Source organism: Eumetopias jubatus, unplaced genomic scaffold (genome assembly GCF_037043125.1).
Source record: "Eumetopias jubatus isolate StellerSeaLion01/CBP00866 unplaced genomic scaffold, mEumJub1_p1.0 scaffold_9, whole genome shotgun sequence".
Lineage (NCBI taxonomy): Eukaryota > Metazoa > Chordata > Mammalia > Carnivora > Otariidae > Eumetopias > Eumetopias jubatus.
Window position 1 is genome coordinate 95,957,664 of NW_028274815.1, and position 22,906 is coordinate 95,980,569.

General features: G+C 42.7%; 1 protein-coding gene across 5 annotated transcripts in view; it reads right to left on the reverse strand.

Annotated features, from left to right (window-relative positions):
* SLC24A3 (solute carrier family 24 member 3) overlaps positions 1-22,906 on the reverse strand; it is a 477,466-nt gene that overhangs the window by 56,650 nt on the left and 397,910 nt on the right. For all 5 annotated transcript variants that reach the window (XR_015768980.1, XR_015768979.1, XM_088026689.1 and 2 more), the window contains one exon: positions 2,690-2,764. Coding sequence is in view for 3 of the 5 variants with exons in the window: in XM_088026689.1 (XP_087882815.1) it covers positions 2,690-2,764 (75 nt within the window). In the remaining 2 variants the exon portion in view is untranslated. The remainder of the gene's footprint in view (positions 1-2,689; positions 2,765-22,906) is intronic.

Here is a 22,906-nt window from a genome sequence, read left to right on the forward strand (position 1 = left end):
CAGCAGCCTGGGGATGCTGAGATCTGGGGACGTTGAAAAATGCACTTTGCTAAATGTTGTGCTTCTGTGTGGAACACTGTTCTACTCCTCACCCCGGTTTCAGGTATCATGTGAAAATGACCCTGAGAATGAATAGCAGTCAGCAATCCAGACAAACAAGCTGCCATGATGCCTTGTGTTGGAGAATCTCAACATTTCCTCCAGAAGCGATCATCACCACACAGCAGGTGACTATCCCAAGGAAATGGTGTACAACTGTATTTGCAGTTGAGTTTCTGGAAGTGAGTGTGGTGCATCGGAATCCCCTGAGGGGCAGGGCAGATCTGGCCAAAGTGGAACTTCGTGCATCCTACCCCAGAACTTACTGGATTAAGATCTCTGGGTTGCACTTTTTAGATAAGCATGCTGGGTGTTTCCAGGGCGTACAGAAGTTGGCGGAACATGGGTAAAAATAAGAAGACCCAAGACCAAACCCTGAGGACTCAAGCTTTATCTCTGCCATTACTTCCTAACAGTGGAGAAATGTAATTTTTCTCAAAATCAGAAAACTCCAGCCTTCACAGCTAGGCTGTAAATACACAGTCCAAATCTGCAAGTAACAGCAAAGAGTCACTGGCTTTTGCATCTTGTTGCCATCTGAGGGAAATACAGAGCTGTGGCAGCCTGGGTGTCTGGCTGGCTCAGCTCTGTGATTCACGGGCCACACACGGGGCAGAGGACAGCTTTGCCTAAGACCCCACTTGGGTGAGCATCACCTGCAGCCCAAAGAAACACAACTCTTTACTTCCTCACACATTATTAGCAACAATTACATTTTTTTTAAAATCCTGGGCATATTCAGATAAATCCGACCCAAGACAAGTTATTTCACACAGAGTCCAAGAGGCATCTGTGCTGAAAACAGAGAAAGAAACCAGTGTGGGCAATTCACTGTTGGGAGTGGACATGCTGAGTCCATGCTCCGGGGAGATCTCTGCCTTCCACCTCATCACCTCTTCTTTCTGGGAATGGTCATCTCATTCCAGAATTCAGCAAAACAGAGAGTTGCATCCATTTATGCCATCCCTAAGCCATGCCTTTTGAAACAGTAACTTCCAAAGCCATCCTAAATTACCCCAAAGGCAGGAGAGCAGAGGGTGCATGTGATCAACGTGGGCTCCCACGTCACAGAACAAAGCTCGCTGCAACAAGTGTTTGAGAATTCTTTGTGAACAGAAGAGTCTTCTAGATTTGGGGTGATCATACCTTACCCATTACCATACCTACAGGTAGTAATTGAGAATGAGAACATAGAATCCAGGCGTGCTCTTAAGTCTACCAACCAGAAGTTCGACAGAGGAGGCATGTCTTCAGTTCCAACATGGTGGATCTGAATGCTCTGCTGCTTGGGCAGGTCTTGACCCTTCTGATTATCAATGGCCCCTGGAATGAGGGGACTGTGGTTGTACACCCAAGATCTTCACTGCCAGGAACTGCTGTTGGCTGAAGTATCTATGGGTTCCTTGTAGAAAGTCTTGTATTAAACATCACTTTCAACTTATTTGTATAGATATTGACAATTAAATAACCAACAGGCAAGTACTTGGTAAATAGGGGAGTAAACACTTTAGTGGATCTATTCCTGTTTTGTAGGTGAGAAAACCATGACTTGAGGAGACTGATTTTTCCAAGGTCATTAGAGCTAGCCAGAAGGGAGGGGGCCATGATTAGGAGTCAGATGTCCTAACTCCCATTTCAGTGTCTTTCCGATTCACCACCCTTCTCCTGGATGATTCGGCTTGCCAAGCTGAGGGGTTTGGAATCATCCCCACAGGTGACATGGAGCCACAAGCATGTTCTTTGTAGAGCTACCACTTGGACAACTCTGAGGACTCACCTGGGGGTAGAAGGGGGGGGGGATGGGTGGCAGCAATGCTTCTCATCGTCATACTGACCCACGACAGACTGTCAGCTCAGGCCAAAGACATAAAAAGCCTCAACTAAAATGGGCTATGAAGGGACACACTGGGGAGATTTTTACAAGATGAAAATCTACAATGAAGCCAAATTGGGACAGTGGAATTGGGGGAAAGGTCAACTTAATATCATCCGCAGGTTGGGTGGCTAGGAGAGAAATGGCGGTTGAAATACAGAAAGAGGGTCCAGTCTTGGGGAAGTCACAGTAAGTTTAGAGACACACTGAGTTTGGGATAGGAAGATGTCCAGTAGAGAGGGGCTTCTCTGTGACTGGAGCTCAGGGGGATGTCATTGCCAAGAATACAGTGTGGATGTGTCCACCACAAAGGTGGTAATGGCCATGGGCGCTGTCCTGGGAGAGCATGTGGAGAGGGGGAAGTAAGGTCCAAACCCAGGGACACTGATGCTGAAGAGAGTTCCAGAGGAGCCTGTGAGAAAGTGCGAGGGAATGGTCAGGGGGTCACAGGAAAACAGCAGATGACTCTCATGGAACCAGCTAACCAGAGTCAACCCTCCTGTTCTGAGCACCAAACTATCACTCTGGGGTTCTGGGTGATCAAAGCAGCTGGAAGAGAAGCCACCTCCGTGCATAGATATCCGTTCTCTCATTCGTCACCAGAGACCTTGAACTTGCTCCATGCAGAGAAGCTGCACATAATCCCGAGGGGTGAGAAGGAGGAGTTAAGAGTCAAATGGCAAGGGGACTCAAGGGAGGGGTGCGTCACACACTTACCACGATGAGCGCCACCACAGACAGCGTGTAGTAGATCGAATCCCTCAGCAGGCACCAGGAGGAAAGAGCCACAACCTGAAGGAAAAGGGCAAAAGACAGTGAGAAACAGGATATTTGATGGTGCAAAGGAGAAAGCATGGCTCCTGGTGGCTCTGGCCAATGATAAACCGAGAACACAACTTAGTATTTCTGTCTCCTGTGCTGGTCCCGGTCAATCTGCCCGCCAATATGAATTTACTGAAGGTCTTTGGGCATATTAGTCCGGATCTTCTGAGAAAGGCAGATTCCAAGATGGGATTAAACCTGCAACGGTTTTGTGAGGGGAAGACACTCATGAGAGGAAATGGGGAGGGAGCCAGGGGGGAAGGTAGGAGTGCCACCCAACTGCACCTTGGGTCTGACCCCTATGAAGGAGGGATAGAAGTTCGGGTGGACATGTCCCAGGCTGTTGGGCAGCACGAGGAAGGCTCAGCAAAGTGGAATCAAAGACCTGTGTCTCCCAGGAACCTACCAGCCTTAGCATCCCTCATGCCAAGGGGATGGAGGAGCGACCTACCCTGTGTCCTTGTCAAGGCTCTCATGTCTGCTGCAGCTCAGGCTCATGGAATGAGCCCCAGGGCTGGGCAGCCGCTGCCCTTCACAAGGGGCTGGGACAAGCCCAGTCTGCTGCCCCCTTCTCTCCCCTCTATTACATGGCTGTCCTTGTCGGCAACTGGCTCCTTGTTTCGTCAGAATTTTTAAAATATTGATTTGCATATTTATCTGGAGAAAATGTTATTCTTAGCAGTTGGGCAATGTCCCTTTAAGGATATGATGGCTCTGCTATGATGAGGCCAGGAGGCACACGGCCGGAGGCTATGACAGCCCTGGCCTGCTGTGTCCAGACTTCCTGCAGGAGAAGGAGGCCCCTGGGTGAGACAAAGGAGGGCAACGAGCAGGGTTGGGGCATGGGGAGGAAAGGCAGCTGGCAAGCGGGGAGCTGCAGGCGCCAGGTTAAGATCCCTGTTCTGGAGGAAAAGTCATTTCTCCTTGGTAAGCCCTCCCAAATCTCCTTTTGAGGGATACCTGCTATTTTTTCTTTGCTTTGTGGAGTGGGTCCATTTTGGCAGACTCTCAAAAAGAAGGGTGAAAGAGTCTGCAGAACAGGGTCAGAAGTGCTTCCTGGCTGTCACCCACAACTCCCTCCCGCCTCCCAAGACAAGTGTCAACCACCCCTCGGCCACAGGACCTGTCTAGTTGCCTTTGCCCTTGGCCTCATAAGTGAAGGACACAGCAAATGTCAGCTGTCGGCTGGGCCAATGACAGCCACATGCTGCACCAGAGACAATAGGAAAAAGGGATTTGGGGACAAGACAACATTTGGAGCCTTTTTCTCCCTGATGACTGTGTCCGTCTATAAAGAAAAGATCAGGCAAAGTCAAACCAGAAAAGGCTTTCTGGATTCAAATAACATGAAAGATAGGACTTAAATAGAACCATAAATGAGTAATGAGGTCTCCTTCTATGAACACATTCTTCCACTTGTTATAGGGACACTTAGGTATTTTTCTGTTGCTGATTTTGCCTTATTAGGTCTTGTATTTGCAGATCTAAGTTATGGATGATGGGGTTGTCAAGAAGAGAGCTTATGCCACAGAAATCACTTTAGAACGAATGTATTACTATTATTTTTTAAAGATTTTATTTATTTATTTATTTGACAAAGAGAGAGAGAGGGAGAGCACAAGTAGGCAGAGAGGCAAACAGAGGGTGAGGGAGAAGCAGGTTTCCTGCCGAGCAGGGAGCCCGATGCAGGGCTCGATCCCAGGACGCTGGGCTCATGACCTGAGCCGAAGGCAGACGCTTAATGACTGAGCCACCCAGGCACCCCACAACGAATGTATTCTTTGCCCTCTTATCATTCTCTCTCCTTGTACTGTATGCTCTTAGAATCCGTGGTTATCTATGGAATAGCTTACATTGGACTGGAACTGTCCATTTTCCAGCAGGTCATAAAAGGTTGTGAATATTTATTCAGTGTCTGATGATTAGGAAAATGGACTTAAAACATGTGGCAAACATCAATTCTGAATTTCCTTAAAAAAATCACTTGGGCTTTTGGTTAAACATAACAGACTAGAAACATACCATGACCTTTGCTCTTTCTTGTTATACCAGAACAAGATAATAGTAAAGGGGTTCTTTTTTTTTTAACAAGGCATAAACCCCCAAGGAAAAGAGAATGTATGAGCTGATCAAAGATCTTATTTATTTATTTGTCAGAGAGGGAGAGAGAGCGTGGGCATGAGCGAGCACAAGCAGGGGGAGCGGCCTGCAGAGGGAGAAGCAGACTCCCTGCTGAGCAAGGAGCCTGACATGGGACTTGATCCCAGGACCCTGGGATCATGATCTGAGCCGAAGGCAGACGCATAACCAGCTGAACCACCCAGGCATCCCAGATGCTGGAAAGCAGAACAGTGGTCCACTCAGCTGGCAGTGGGCAAAGCTCTAGAAGTGGGGGTGAAGGAGGGTCTGAAGACAGGATCACTGAAACAGTATTTGAAAATGTAATCCACAAATTATCTCCCTCACTTCAAGCAGACCAGTGACTGTACCTCCCTCACCTTAACAGAAACAGGAAACCTGGCACTTATAGACAGAAGTTCCAGCAAACAGGAAAGAGAAAATAATTGAATAAATAATTTTTAAAAAATTCCCAGAAGTTAAGGATGTGCATTTTCTGAGTAAAACAGCCTCCTGAGTGTTCAGCACAATGGACCAAAAAAAAAAAAAAATATATATATATATATACACTGAAGCATATCATTATGAATTTTCAGAATACTGGCACAGAGAAAAAGGTCTTAGAAACGACCAGAAAGAGAGAAATGGGATTACATACAAAGGATCAAAACCAGAATGACATTTCACTTCTGAACAAAAGTGCTGGAAACTAGAAGACAATGGAGAGACACCTTCAAAATTAGAGAGGAAAATGATTTCAGCCTGAAATTCTGTGCCCAACCAAACTATTCATTAAGAGTGAGAGAAGAATAAAAATAAAAGTGTAACTGTCTCAAAACCTTTACTTCCTATGTATCCTTTCTCAAAAAGCTACTGGAGGACATGCCCCACCAATCCTGATGCTGGACACCTGAAACTAACGTAACATCGTGCATCAACTATACGTCATTTAAAAAACACAATTGTGTCAAAAGAATGGGAAACGGTGCTGGTGGACTGGTAGAGAGCTGTCTTTCATAATAAGCTTTTTAGAACTGGTTGCCTCTTTAAGCTCTGTGCATATTAAAAATTAATTAAAGTATAATTAAATTAAAAAATAAGAAAGTATAATACAAATTATCCACTTAGATTTACTGCTGCAAGAAATACACCTTGCATTAAGCCTACATGCCAACTCTGGATGAGTAGTGATTATTTTATCCTCCAGAATAGCTTTCAGTTGCTGGACCATCATCAAATTTAGCTTTAGATTCAGAGCCCACACTTGAGCAAAACCAACTTTTTTCTATAGAAGCAATGAACTGGAAGATAAGTAAGAAGGAGACAAACCAGAGAATAATTACTTTCCACACTCTAGAAGGAATTAAAGCACCACTGAGGAGCTCTGACCATGACCTCCTGTCTACCTCTACCTTACGCTTCTGTGACCGCCACTCATCACAACAGCAAATATTTACATGACACTTTCTGCAAATCCAGGGATCAGGAAGGGTTATCTCATTCAATCCTATAGTGACCAAATAAGGTGGGCACTGTCACGCTTGCTGACCAGCAATCTGGTGGGAAGGGTTGGGATCTCAACCAGGAGGAAACCGGGGTCTCAAGCCCCTGTCTCCTCACACCATGGCACGATGCCTCACTGCAGGCAGGGGTGAAAAGCAGACACCCATTTGTGATTGCCTCCCACAGAGATCATCTTTTCTCTTTGACTTTGGAGACGGTAGACAAAGGAGGGAAAAATTGCAGGTGAGAGACAAAAAAAGCAGTGACCACAGCTCAATTTAAAATATATACTGCTTTAAAGAGATTCAGGCCAAGTAATCCAAGCAGAAAGGTGTTACCATAAGGACCACAGATATGGATACGGTATGGATGTATTCCAGGAGGGAGAGAGTCCTCGAAATAAACTGGAAACTACTCTAGCTAGTTTAGTTAAAGCAAACAAACAAATACCAATACAGCTCATTGTTTGGTGATTGAATGTTTCACTTTTCCACAAATTGGGGTGCATGGGGTCTAAGTGGTTCCCTTTGCTTCTCAGTGAAGGGTGTTTTATCTCTAGATGGAGGCCAGCAACCATCAGACTCTGGTCGTGAACACATTTATTAGCACCTCTTCATCAAAATGGGAGCCTCTTTGTCATCTGTTGGCAGGTGTCACCCAACTCGGTGGGGGGGGCACTTATGGGAGGACAGTACCTCCTTAGCACTTTGCAAATTGGCTGCAAGGAAGACCGAGAAGTCACTCTGGCGAAGAGACCAGAACAGGGCTCCTGGGAGGAAACCAACAGTGAGTAATTCTGCCCTTGACCTCATTAATCAATAATGCAGATGGTGCAGATTACAGAAGGCCATTGCTGGCAAACTCCCCCTGTAAATTAAAGGCAGACACTCTATTTCCCACCTAGCTCTAGGAATCCCTCCCAACTGAAATTTCATCTTGATATTTCTTGATCATCTTTTCTATTTCTAGAGTGCATTTTACACTTTTTCTATTAAATATGCAGCTTTAGTTTCCTTTTTATGATTTCATTTGGTTTCAGAGTGGCATGATGCCAAAAGAAAAAAAAAAACCACCCTTCTAAAACAGAGGAAAAACACATTCTCCTTTATTCAAATGTTGACTGATAATCTTCTGGAATTCTGGCTCCTTCTAGGAGGTTAAAAGTAATTGTTTATGATAAAATGGTATGTTTTCTGTATATTCCTGGATTTATACTGCAAATCTATATACAGCTATTTATATATATGATAATATACACACATAGCATATACACAAATATATAGTGTAAATATATATAATGTAATACATATGATGATTTTTCTCGATGAACAGCAGAATCTGACATTGCAGACACATTTTAAAAGGCACAAATATCCTCGACTTGTAAGCGCTTTGCCTTTTTGAAAAACTATTGAAGCAGTCAGAACAGCATAATAGTTACATGACATAAAACATACAACTATCGTCTCAGAAATACTGTTATTTCACACAGATTTCACGGAAAAGGGATTTGAAAAATCATAACATGAGTTTTGTTCCAAGCTTTTGAGCTGACACAATTTCTACCGCCAATTCTTATCTCAGGAAAGGCAACCACACGATGTGGAGCAAGAATGGGGCTCTGGGGCATTCCCCACCCAGTCTGAGCACACCCAGTGGTGCTGAGAACCGGTGAGGGCCTGACCTGGGTCTTCCTCCCATGGGGAAGGCTTGGCGCTGCTGTCTGTGCATTATTCAAGTACACTTTTTAAATCCTTCGATCCCGGGAAAAAAACCCTTTTATATAAAAGTCTCCTGCATTCTGGTTTATTGTCAGAAATGGACCGTAACAATGAGGCCATGTACAAAGACCATGCTTCTGCAAAATACAGTGAACCTTTGCTTATTAATCTTTGCAAACATTTGTATGTTTAATTTTATTTTTTTTCCTAAGAAATCTCATTTTGAGATGTATGTGGGGAAAGCAAATGACAAGTAAACAAGCTGCTATTGGAGATATATTTAAATAAAAATGAGGCCGCATCAGGACAGTGCAGACAGACGGTAATCTCTTGAACGCTCGTTCTTCATTCATTGTACTGAACAATAACCATGGATGCTCATCATGACCTGGAGCACCCAGGACTCTGGAGTGCCTTCTCAATTATCCAAAATGTTACCTGCAGTTGTTTTCACATTAAATACAAGTTATTGCCTGGTAGGCCTTCAAAATATGGTAGCTCTGACTGTGCTTACACACAGCAGAATTCACAAGGAGTCGGCTAGCTCTGCCTTAGGGAAGAAATCCCGGATTTGTGGCCACAGGACTGTGGCCTGCTGTGCTGCTGGAGCCCTCTGCCCATGCTAAGACAAGGTGTGGAGTCCGCACTCACCACTGTATCTGGCCGCACTAGGTACCAGCACCAGGTACGAGTTGGTTGAATAAATGCAGGGTACTGAGGGTAATTTCATGTCACTGGATGTGTGAGCTTGGCTCCACCCAGAAATAGAGCCCAAGGCAAGGACTTGAGTGCACCAAGGTTATGTGGGAGGTGGTTCTAGGAAACAGTGCTGGGGTCTGGGGGAAGTGAGGCAGGTGATGGAAGGAAGACAAGAAGCAAGTTACAGCAGATGCAACTGAGGTACAATCCTGATTCCTGATGGGGAGTTCTGTGAGACCAGGGAGAATGCGCCTCCTCCACTGTCTCACCCAAGGGAAGAGAGAGCTGGGGTATTTATCCACTCACTCCCATCAGTCACTGGTTGAGGGCTGTACCCAGGACTGCTAATGCTTGGCACTCCCTGCCCAGGGGCAGTGACCAAGGAGAGCCTTCAGAAAGAGAAATGCAGGTATTGGTAGTTGGAAGTCAGGCTGGTGGGAACTGAAATGGCAAGGGCAAGGGATCATGGGCAGAGCACCAGCAGTGTCTTCTGTACCCCAAAACATAGATTGATACACAATAATCCAATAATCAGAGTAAGCATTCTCTCTCACACATGCACACACACACACGGTTTTTTTTAATATTTTATTTACTTATTTGAGAGAGAGAGAGTGAGAGAACACCAGTGGGAGGATGGTCAGAGGCAAGGGAGAAGCAGACTCTGGGCTGATCGCAGAGCCCGACATGGGGTCCAATCTCAGGACCCCAAGATCATGACCTGAACTGAAGTTAGACGCTCAACCAACTGAACCATCCAGGCACCCTACACATACACAGTTTTGTAAGCTTAAAAATACAACCCAATCCCATTTACAGAAGGTTTGAAAGCAGAGCATATTAACTTATGCCATTTTATTTTAGTTTATTTATTTATTTTTAAGTAATCTCTACTCACCACCCTAGAGATCAAGAGTGGCATGCTCTACTGACTGAGCTAGCCAGACACCCCAAACTATGCTCTTTTAAGTCTGGAATGGTATTCCCCTTGGGCCAGGGATAGAGCCTGAAAGGGCATGAGGTGCTCCTGCAGGCCAGGACCGTTCTCTTTTTTGATCAGGATCAGGGTACTGGTTACTGCGTGTGCTTGGGTGTGAAAAGTCACTGAGCTGTAGGGATGATATGTGCACTTTCCTGAATGCATGTGGTCCTCCAATAAAAATGCTACCCGACCAAAAGAAAAATGCAATTGCTGTGCTGGTTGTCAATATTACATATTAGTTTAGTAGTAACTACTCCATCACACTGGGAGTTGGCTTATAAGTAAAGTTGCCAGATAAGATACAAGACACCCAGTTAAATACGGATTTCAGGTAACAATAAGTAATTTTTAAAAATGTAAGTATGACTTCAAATATCACCTGGGGAATATATTAAAAATATATTTTTTGCTTATCTGAAATTGAAATTTAACTGGGTGCCCTCTATTTTTATTTGCTAAATCTGATAGCCCTCCTTACAAAATTTTGGGTGTTGGTTAAGACAACAATTTTTCCTTTCTTTAAGTACAAAACTGGAGGTTTAGTGATTTTGAAATATTCTTAAGGCAAAGGGAAAGCCGAATTTTTTCTATCTTGTCTATTTATCTCATGCTGGATATTGATTGCTCTTTTGTTCTGGTTGTTTGGCCTGCTCAGCATATCTTTTCCCCTCTGTTTCTTGTTAATTGCAGTCATTGCCAAGATATACATTACAATATTGTGTGTCTGATGGGGAGGATTTCCACAACACCAAGACTTTTGGCTTCTCTCAGAAAAATCTGAAGACCTGGCAACCTGGGGGTGTTCTCATGTCACTGTGGAGCCGTCAGACATGCCCTCTTTAGATAGGACTACATTCTTCAGCTTGCCACAGTCCCCTCAACTCCACTGTCCCCAACTCCAAAGGCAAGAGTCAGCTGCCATATATAACTTTTTCTCTGCTGTTGTTTCTTTTAGACTGGACCACTTCACTCATTTTCCTATATACCTGGGCTCTACAGGAATATGCACTTGTGATCCCTGACCTAAAAGAATTATTTGAACTAGTGTTGACCATGCCGAATGCACCGGCTGCCATTTCTTTACAGCCCAACATTGTGCTGGGGGAGGGAGGTCTTAAACATTTTGTGCGATGCACGCCTTCATACGTTATGGACCCCTTTTCAGAACTGCGTAGTAAAAGATATAAATAACAAAGAATGACAAAGAAACTGATTTACTGAAATCTGGTTATCAAAACATGGAGAAATGGAGATATTAGTGATCTATGTGCTTCTTTATTAACAAGAGCCAGGAAGTTTCCTTATTGTAAGAAGAGTTAGTCATTCAATGTATTGATGAGTAAGGAGAGCAATCCCAGATAATCTGCAATAGCTGTAATGTAGCATGAAAATATCTTGTATTTCTGCTGGAGACAAAGTCACGAGTAGCTACTGCTGTTTTGGTGCCTCATGAATAATGAAATGTTAAACCTAATTGGTCAGTAAAAGTAAAGATGTAATTTTTTTTTCTCACTCAAGTTCACAGACGCCTCTAATCTAGTTTTTGGAAAAGGAAGTCTTGAGGGTCTACTCGTTCTCGGTTCCTGGCTTTTCATCATTTACTTAATTGCCCCTCTGTCAGTAAGGTGGCAGGAGGTGAGGTGCCTCTCAGTCCCTTCTGGGTATGCTGATTTAAGCACTCGGATGGAGGGGCTTGAAACTAATGGCAAAAGCACTATTTGGGGCTCTCTGATGATTTCAATTATGTGTGCTTTCTGTTTCATCCATTATCGTGGAGAGAAATCTGTCTATATTTATATCATTTTCCAGGAAGAACTGAAGTGGCTCACAAACATTCATTCTCCTACCTCAGCCCAGGAAATGCAGAATGGGTGGCAGTCCTCTGGCTGAAGAGATGCTCTCGCCACAGCCTGCTGCACACCTCCTGCTATTTACCCCAAGTGTGGTCCGGAACAGCTTGTTAGAAGTGCAACTCTTGGGCCCCAGTCTAGATCTGCTGAATCAGAATCTGCATTTTAACAAGACCCCCAGGTGACGTGACCATGTGCACGTTACAGTGTGAGAAGTGCTGGCCCAGAGGACAGTGAATTTCCGAGTCTGGGTCACACCTGCAGAACTGAAATGTAATGAGCGGGAGGCTGGTGGGGTGGCTCTTGGCCTTCACCCTGGGCAGTGGGGCTGGACACAATGCTGGATCTTTGCACTAAAGAGCAACTGGATGTGTTTGAGCTGTAGCTGCAAATTAGAAGCACCCTAAAGCTTCTACGTATGGTGTTTCCTACTTTGTCCATTTCTAGCACCAAGCCTGCTGAAGATGCTGGGGGATCACCCCTTGTCCAGTCCCTTTGTAGAACCATGCCAGGGAAATTCCGGCTCCCTTGTACACTCTCCTACTCTGTCTGCTGAAAAGATGGTATAAAGAATCCAAATCAGAGTGGTGCTAAATTTATTTTTAAATTTATACCATTTGGGAGTAGTAGCCAAATATACATAGGAGACAAATATTTCTTCATTTCATGGATTATGAAACCTAGAAGGACAATCTCAAGCTTAAGGGATCATCTCAGTGTCCTGATCTGTGACACATCATCAGAGGTAGTAGGGTCCCCCAAATGCTGTGGGGCTTCTCTGCATTTGAAGTGTTGATGAAAAAGGAAATTAATACATATCATGTGAGTTCAGAAATCAGACAGCTATGACCAAGTATTTTAATTAGGCTTCTGGAAGTAAGACCCTGGCTAAAATTATACACATTACTTATTACATGAGTGTTTAGTGTCTATAATACCGCCACATAGAGAAGCCGGTGGTAGAATCATGGGGGACAAACACACCATTTCCCTCTAGTCTCTGAATATTAAAATGCTCAAGACAAAGAGGACAGAAAAACAGGAGAGCCAGCTTTTTTTCAGCCCACAGGCTTGGGTATGGATTTAGACGTGTCCCTTTCATCCCTGGAAGGATCCATGTTTCCCTGGCTTCCTCAAGTTATTGAGGAGAGGCAACATGGAGCCTGTGCTTTAAAAATTAAGATTTATCCCCACTGTTTGACAAATAGGACTTCCACAATATCAGGAGTTAATCTGACTTATAATGGAGTATGTGTTCAAAGGAAATGTGGGAGACCACCACCTGTGGGGGCTGTAGGTTGCGAAGGAAGCACCTGTCCCCTACTCCTGAGTGGATGCAGTGCAGTGATATTTTCATACTAAAAAAATACTGGTTGCCACGTCTGTGTGGCTCATCTGGCTCCAGCTGATCTGTCAGGCAATCTATTTTAAGCAATTTCTGTGATTCAGGGTAGGGACAGCAGGTGATGTTCATGAATCGATTCTGAAGCCAGGGCAAATTGAACACAAGAACATTTCTTTAATGAGTGCTTGGAAGATACTTTCTCCCCGAGTTAAAGAAACCGAGAATTAAAATGTGGTAACATCAATACACTCTGGCTTCTTCTGCGTTAGGCAATAAAGCAGAGAGCTGAGGGAATGGAGTGGTGGGGAGGTGGGTGGCGGGGGACAGCCAGTAACACCAGCCGGCCAACCAAAACCTCTTCCCCAAAGAGCCAAGAAATAGTTCTTAACCAAAAACATGGTGAGAGGTTATCTAAGTAGTTAGGTAAATTTTCTCACCTTGCAGATGACCATGTAAGTGGAGAGCAGTTAGTACCTTTGCTGTTCTTGGACTCGGAAAAGTCATCAAAGTGCAGTGTTGTAAGGACAAAAGTAGGGAGACGTGTTCATGCCGTGCAGAGAAAGCAGAGGCAAGGGGTAGTCTCCAGGTGTCTGCCAGGACTGGGGATGGGGCCCCGCCCCTCCATCTACAGCCTCCTCCCTGTCTCTCATTCTCCCCACTTTCCAGAGACTTCTCCCCGGCTTCACCCTTATGGTGCCCTGTGATCGGGGCATGGCCTAGCTCTTCCGCATTTCAGTTCTCTACCGGGAATGATAATATTTACCCACACCTGACCCTCAGCAACTTGCAAGGATCCATTCAACGATGTCTGAGAAAATCCTCTAATTTGGAGGTGAAAGGGATCTTGGGCATGTGTGCAGTACTTGCAAGTTGTGGCTTTATCTGGAGCATCCTATCTCATGTGTAGGCAAGAAAATGTCTCTTTGAATAATTTGGAACCTTCAGGGACCAGTATTAGGACTGTTTCCCAAGAGGCCTTGGTCAGCAGTGGAGCCCATGCTTATAATAGCCAATGTCTTAAAATTGGTTCTTCTGCACCAAACACTATGCCAAACACCTTATATGCTTTTTTCCCTCCAGTTTTTCAATACTCCCATTTTAGAGATGAGTCAACTAAGGCTTAGTGAGGTTACATAATTACCCATGGCTCACAGTTTGAAAGTGATTGAGCCAGGTGTCAGGCCTGCAGAGCCCACATGGTCAGCCCCTTACAGGTGATTATTCAACTTACCTGGTCATAAGAATGACCTGGGTCTGTTCGATAAATACAGATTTCTGGGCTCACCCCAGAACTTCTGAATCACACTCAGGGAGGCCTGGTTCTCAACCTTGGCTGCTTGGTGGAACCATCTGGAAGCCGTATGAAACACTCATGCTTGGGTCCCACCCTCAGAGATGGTGAGTCAGCTGAGCTGGGCTGTGGTTTGGCTACTGGAATTTTCCATTCTTAGGTGATTTTACCCTGAGCAGCTGGGGTTGACACCCCTGTCCCCTCCTGCCATGACCTGTTAGTCTGACAGATGCCCAGATAATGAGAAACGAAGTGCCCGGCACTTCCCAGTCCCACACAACATGGACGAAAACCCCATTCTCTGTGTATGAGGTTATGAGAAATGATAACGAATTTTATATATTCCTTATGAATATTTCATAGTCTACACACGAGGAGTGTTTGCCATACATCACTCTGCTTATAAAGTAGATTTGTTTTAATATCTTTTTGGGATTTATAATAAAAATTCACTTTGTGAGTCATGTCAGTGTAAAACAAAAAGTGTAGAATTGCTGGATTTAACTTTATAGCCAGAAAGACGCAAAGGCCAGGGGCTATAGTCATAGGGGCTGGAGTCATTGGCAGGTTGGCTCGCTTGCATGACCGATGGCTCCTGTTGGCCATGGACTGGGATCTCGGCAGGGGCTACTGACGGAACTTACACATCGCCTCTCCATGTGGCCGAGGCTTCCTCACAGGATAGCAGCCTCAGGGCAGTCAGACACTTCCGTGGGGGCTCAGGGCTCTGAATGCAAGTGTCCCAAGGGAATAAGCAGAAGCTCTATAGCATTTCAGGACCTGGCCTCAGGGATCACACAGCTTCATTTTACAGTCACAAGACTAATCTTTGTCTGGAGCTTTAAGTTGGATAGAAGCATTGGCAAGAAAATTTTAATATACTTCCCTTCAAATGAAACAAACACTTAAAGTAATAAAATGTTTAAATCAATTTCCAAAGAGTGCATTTGTATGCATAAATCACACACATTTATACAAATTATCTCTGATCTTGGGAGACAGAAGAAACATAAATGAGTTTTCATAAATGTCTTCCCACTCCTATCTGATTTTAAAATAAAAGTCCACTGAAATTTTTAAGTTTTGGGTAACACAAACTTTAAAACACAAAATTGATGATTATGGTTAAAAAAAGTCAAGCGGTAGACTGAGCATGAAGGTAAGCAAAAGTTTTCTGCCTCCCCGTGCCTTCCACCTCCCCACCCCCTCTCACTCACCGGAAGTATCCATTCTTAACATTTCTGCTTTTAGTCATTTTAGGTGTCACAAAGCTACCATGAAATAGTTTGCTTCTACCTCCATATGTTCATTGCTCCTGACCTCTCATTAGGAAAGGCGAGGAAGGGGCGCCTGGGTGGCTCAGTCAGTTAAGCATCGGACTCTTGGTTTCAGCTCAGGTCATGATCTCAGGACATGAGATTGAGCCCTGCAGTGGGCTCTGTGCTCAGTGGGGAGTAGCTTGGCATTCTCTCTCTCCCTCTGCCCCTCCCTTTTTCTCTCTAAACTAACTAAATAAATCTTAAAAAAAAAAAAAAAAAAGGAAAGGCGAGGAAACAATCCCACAGGAATTATAACAGCATAGAGCAGAATGGTGAAGAGCAAGGACCCTGGGCCAGCATCCCTGAGTTCGAATCCCAGCTGCAGCAGTTACTGGTTACACAGCCCTGGGCAAGCTCTTACTTCAAGTCTCTGCTTCTGTTCCTCATCTTCAAACTGGAGATGATAATAGCACCCCCCGTCAAAGGTTATTACCCAGATTAAATGTGCTGATACATGCACCAGGTTTAGAATTCCACCTGGCACAATATTAAAGTCTATATAATAGACTTCTCTCCTACCTTCCCTTCCCCCTCCCCTGAGCCTTGAATTAATTCTTCTGGGAGTTATGTTAATGACTTTATACTCCTATTAAGGAAATTAAATAGCACGTATTACAAAAACTAAGTAGTACTTACAGGGTCTTATTAATGAAAAACAATCATCCCTGCCTCATCCCTCCCACCTCCTGGCAGTATACAATTTTAGTCATTTTCCTTTTTGGTTCTTTTAGTTCTTAGTTCTTATCCCAAATAAAGGGATCATAGTAATTCTTTCTAGATTTATCCACTTTAGACATCATCATTTGAAAAACGAAGATTTAGCTCATTTACATTATTCCCTACATCTTACACTCCTAATGTTTGAAAGTTATATTATTATTATCAGGGCTAATAAATCTTTGAACTTTTCCTCCTCCATCTCACATTCCATTAGCTTTTGGAAATATGTCTTGATTCCATATTAGGTAGGAGAAGAGTGCTCACATTCCTGTCTCAAGCCACCTTCTTATCCCACCTTCTAATTTAAACTTCTCTCAAATATAACTTGAATTTTACATTGTCAATATGAAATAATTTATATTCTATCACCATCTTTTTAGTTGTCCACGTTTTATCTGAAGGTTGAGTGTAAATGTAGAAAAAAATAAAGAGCAGTTATATTAGAACGACTAGAAAGTGAATATTGCTCATTGTAGAGCCAAATAGCATGCTAAAAATGTAATCTTTTCTTACAGGTTCAATGTCACCACCCACTTGTTATTCAAAAGATAATGTTCTTATGTCAAGATAAAATAGTTTATCATCTTAAACATCATCCTTAAAAAAGAGATTCTGCATTTTAGTTTGCATTATATATTTGCAGTACTTTTCTTGCATAGATTTTTGTCTTGAGGTTTGAAACTACCTTTTCCTTTCCTTGTTGGGAGACTTGATGTGTGCCTTCTTCCTCATATTACCGACATGTGCAGATACATTTTTTTAAAAATTTTTTTTGAGAGAGAGAGAGAATCTCAAGTGGACTCCACACTCAGCACAGAGCCCAATGTGGGGCTTGATCCCTGGACCCTGAGATCATGACCTAAGCCTAAATCAACAGTCAGATGCTCAACCAACTGAGCCACCCAGGTGCCCTAACACACATTTTTTTTTAAATATATGACTTGCAATTAATTCCATTTTTCTTCTTGGGGACCTTAGAACTCTCTCTCTTTGAAAATCTGAACCATTTTCTTTTTAGACCTGCTTGTTCAGCTTGTTTTTTGGGATTTCTTTTTATTGGACTTCTGTGTTAATTTTGCCAACCTCTTTTTTTAGGTTTTACCCTCATTTTGCTGGAGCACATTCTTAAGTAGCTTCCTAAAAAAAAAGGTTAGGTAAGAGGTAAAATTTCGGAGCTTTATTTTGTTGAAATACATTTTTATCTTACCTCCCATTTGATTGCCAGTTTAGCTAACTATAGAATTCTGGGTCTAAATTTATTATCTTTCTGGATCTAAATTTATTATCTTTCCTAATGAAGTATATTTCTGTTGTCTTCTAGCATCCAGTGTTAGTCCAATTCTATTCCTTTGTACATGACCTGTTTCCTTTCTGAAAATTTTAGGATCTCTAGCCTCGATGTTTCAACATTTCATGCAGATGTTTCTAGGTATAGATGTATTTTCATTCTCTTTGTTCACCACTGTGTCAACTCTCAATATGTAGACTTTTGTTTTCCTTCTGCTAGAGGACATTTCCTATTATTATATATTTGTTGACTTTTCCTCTAATTTCTATACTTTCTTCTGGAACCCTAGCTAAATTTCATATTGGAGTCCCCATTTGATCTTCCAGATTTCTTAACATGATGGAAACATCATGTTTTCTTTCTGTTCTAAATGCCACTACTCTTATGTCTCTAAAGTCTTTGTTTTGGTCATTACCATATCAATTCTATTATTAAAGTTCTTTTCATATTTTTTACATTTTGGAAGTCACATTATAAATTTTTTTAAACAATTTCTTTTTTTACTGATTATTCCCTCAACTCCCACCTCCCTTCCTTTTTTTTTTTTATTTTAGAGCAACCTGTTCTGATTTTATGTCTTTAATATACTTGTGGAACCCTTGAGAATACAAATTAAAATTTTTTTAAAGTTTATTTCTATCACCTGAATTATTGGTTACTCGGTGGAGAGCTCTTCTGTTTACCCATTTTGGTCCTTTCATTGGTAAGTTTTCTCAAATGCCTGACAGTCTTTGGAAGCACACTCATACATAGAAACTAGAGTAATATGGCAACCAGCATGAATTTTCTTTACAGGTGTATAGGTCTGCTTCCCCAAAGTACTCTAAATAAGAGAGCTGATTGCTGGCTCTCTGAAGGTATGTAGGGTGTGTACAGACAGGCAAGCTTCAAGTGAGGGTATGTGGTCATTGTTGTAGGGTCTCCAAAAGGCAAAATAAAGAGGAGATACAATACTTGAATGTGGTTTTTTTGCCTACTTTTCTGTTGAGTCCCTCTACAATGTTAGACATTATAAAGGTCCAGAGATAGCTCAGACTTTTCTTTCTTCTCTAGCAGAAGTTATAAGCCATCTTAGACAGATATTCACTTGTTTTAAAGACCATTTTTTTGGTCCTGACTTGGGAAAGACACTGGTCAACTGATGGAGATAAGAAAGAACCAGCTGATTCATTTATTCTAAAGCAGGGTGGTTTTCCAACATGGTCACACCTCTCTGACACTCCTGTCATCAAGAATTGGAGATCTAGGGGGCAGAGCAAGATGGCGGAGGAGGAGACCTGGATTTTGTCTGGTCTCAGGAATTCAGCTGGATAGGGATCAAACCATTCTGAACACCCAAGAACTCAACAGGAGATCGAAGAAAAGAATAGCAGCAACTCTCTGAACAGAGGAGCCACCACTTTCTGGAAGGAGGACGTGCGGAGAAGTGAATCCGAGGTGATATTCTGAAGGATAGATGGTGGGGAAGGGGGCCTCCGTCGGCCACTTTTGGCACGTGATAGAGCCGCAGAGCACAAAATCGGAACTTTTAGAAGTCGGCTCCACTGAGGGACGTCACTCCAGTGGCTAAGCGGGGGCTGCAACCCTTGCGGGACAGTGTGGTCTCAGGACCCTTGGGGTCACAGAAAGACCGGGGGTGCCTGAGTGCAGCAGAGCTCCCAGGTATCTGAGCAGGGAAGCCGGCTGCAGAGACGGAGCAGAGGCGCGGGCTCTCAGCACGGGGTTGCCATAAACTGTGATCCACGGCACAGTCGGGCCACTGCTCCTCCAGCAGGGACCCAAAAAGCGGCAGATCCAGGGAGACTCCCCTTCCTCCCCCGGGAGGAGGGGCATGGGAGCGCACCGCAGGGATCTGCTGGGTTTGGAGACTCCACACCGAGTCAGATGCCAGAGATAGAAACGCTCGGTCACAGGCCGGGTGAGCACGGAGTGCGGTTGGAGACCAGGGAGACGGGAGTGATTGACTGCTTTTCTCTGGGGGCGCACTGAGGAGCAGGGCCCCAAGTTCTCAGCTCCTCTGGGATGGAGATTGGGAAGCTGCCATTTTCATTCTCGTCCTCCAAAGCTGTATGGAAAGCTTGCAGGGAACAAACTCCCAAGAGCAAACCCCAGCAGATAATTTAGCCCAGCCCCGACAAGGGCGGGGCAATTCTACCTCCGGCAAAGACATTTGGGAACCACAGCAACAGGCCTCTCCCCCAGAAGATCAGCAAGAACCGCCAGCCAAGAACAAGTTTACCAATTAATGAGAACCGCAGAACTCCAGCGCTAGGGGAATACTGCACATAGAATTCATGGCTTTTTTCTCATGATTATTTAGTCTTTCAAAGTTAATTATTTTTTAACTTTTTCTTTTGAATTTTTCTTTTCCCCTTTTTTAACCAACATCTTATCAATCCCTTTTTTAAAAAACATTTTTTAGAGTCATATTCTATCCCTTCATAGTAGTTTTCCTTATTTTTGGCATATATATGTAAGTTGTTCTCTCTTTAAAATTTTGAGATACAGTTTCTTCTAACAGATCAAAATATACCCTAAATCTCTAGTGTATGGCTTTGTTCTAGTCTCCTGTCTGATCATATTCTCTCCCTTTTTTTTCTTTTTTTAAATCCTCTTCTTTCTTTTTTTCAAACAACTTATAAATTCCTTTTATAAAATTTTTTATAATTTTCATCTTTACAGTCATATTCCATCCCTTCATCATATCAACCCTTATTTTTGTACATATATAAGTTTGTTTTTCTTTAAAATTTTGGGAGGCACTTTCTTCTAACAGACCAAAATACACCCAAAATCTAGTGTGTGGCACTGATCTATGCACCAGCCTGATCATATTTGATCATATTCTGTTTTTTTTTGTTTTGTTCTGTTTTTGTTTGTTTTTATCTTTAACTTTATCTTTTTTCTTTCTTTCCCTTTCTTTTCCCCTGGCTTCAGGACTTTTCTGATTTGTTTAGAGTATATTTTCTGGGAACATTGTCACCCTGATAGCATTTTGTTCTCTCATTCATCTATTCTCCTCTGGACAAAACGACAAGATGGAAAAAATCACCTCAACAAAAAGAACAAGAGGTAGTACCGACTGCCAGGGATGTACTGAATACAGACATTAGTACAATGTTGGACCTAGAGTTCAGAATTATGACTTTAAAGATAGTAGCTGGGCTTGAAAAAAGCATGGAAGTTATTAGAGAAACCCTTTCTGGAGAAATAAAAGAACTAAAATCTAACCAAGTTGAAATCAAAAAGGCTATAAATGAGGTGCAATCAAAAATGGGGGCACTAACTGCTAGGATAAATGAGGCAGAAGAGAGAATCAGTGATATAGAAGATCAAATGATGGAAAATAAAGAAGCTGAGAAAAAGAGAGATAAACAACTACTGGATCATGAGGGCAGAATTCAAGAGATAAGCGATACCATAAGACGAAACAACATTAGAATAATTGGGATCCCAGAAGAAGAAGAAAGAGACAGACGGGCAGAAGGTATATTGGAGCAAATTATAGCAGAGAACTTCCCTAATGTGGGGAAGGAAACAGGCATCAAAATCCAGGAGGCACAGAGAACTCCTCTCAAAATCAATAAAAATAGGTCAACACCCCGACATCTAATAGTAAAACTTACGAGTCTCAAAGACAAAGAGAAAATCCTGAAAGCAGCTCAGGAGAAGAGATATGTAACCTACAATGGTAGAAACATTAGACTGACAACAGACTTATCCACAGAGACCTGGCAGGCCAGAAAGGACTGGCATGATATCTCAGAGCACTAAATGAGAAAAATATGCAGCCAAGAATACTATATCCAGCTAGGCTGTCATTGAAAATAGAAAGAGAGATAAAAAGCTTCCAGAACAAACAAAAACTAAAGGGATTTGCAAACACGAAACCAGCCTTACAAGAAATATTGAAAGGGGTGACCTAAGCAAAGAGAGAGCCTAAAAGTAACACAGACCAGAAAGGAACAGAGACAATATACAGTAACAGTCACCTTCCAGGCAATAAAATGGTACTAAATTCATATCTTTCAAAGGTTACCCTGAATGCAAATGGACTAAATGCCCCAATCAAAAGACACAGGCTATCAGATTGGATTAAAAAACAAGACCCATCGATATGCTGTCTACAAGAGACTCATTTTAGACCCAAAGACACCCCCAGATTGAAAGTGAGGGGGTGGAAAACCATTTACCATGAAATGGACACCAAAAGAAAGCTGGGGTGGCAATCCTTCTATCAGACAAATTAGATTTTAAACCAAAGACTGTAATAAGAGATGAGGAAGGACACTATATCCTACTTAAAGGGTCTATCCAACAAGAAGATCTAACAATTATAAATATCTATGCCCCTAACATGGGAGCAGCCAATTATATAAGGCAATTAATAACAAAAGCAAAGAAACACATTGACAACAGTAAAATAATAGTGGGGGATTTAACATCCCCCTCACTGAAATGGACAGATCATCTAAGCAAAAGATCAATAAGGAAATAAAGACTTTAAATGACACACTGGACCAAATGGACATCATAGATGTATTCAGAACATTCCATCCCAAAGCAACGGAATACACATTATTCTCTAGTGCCCATGGAACATTCTCCAGAATAGATCACATCTTAGGTCACAAATCAGGTCTCCACCAGTACCAAAAGATTGGGATCATTCCCTGCATATTTTCGGACCACAATGCTTCGAAACTAGAACTCAATCACAGAGGAAAGTCGGAAAGAACTCAAATACATGGAAGCTAAAGAGCATCCTACTAAAGAATGACTGGGTCAACCAGGAAATTAAAGAAGAATTAAAAAAATTCATGGAAACCCATGAAAATGAAAACACAACTGTTCAAAATCTTTGGGATGCAGCAAAGGCAGTCCTAAGAGGAAAGTATATAGCAATACAAGCCTTTCTCAAGAAACAAGCAAGGTCTCAAATACACAACCTAACCCTACACCTAAAGGAGCTAGAGAAAAAACAGCAAATAAAGCCTAAACCCAGATGGAGAAGAGAAATAGTCAAGATCAGAGCAGAAATCAATGAAACAGAAACCAAAAGAATAGTAGAACAGATCAACAAAACTAGGAGCTGGTACTTTTAAAGAATTAACGAGATTGTTAAACCCCTGGCCAGACTTATGAATAAGAAAAGAGAAAGGACCCAAATCAACAAAATCATGAATGAAAGAGGAGCGATCACAACCAACACCAAAGAAACACAATTATAAGAACATTTTATGAGCAACTCTATGCCAGCAAATTAGATAACTTGG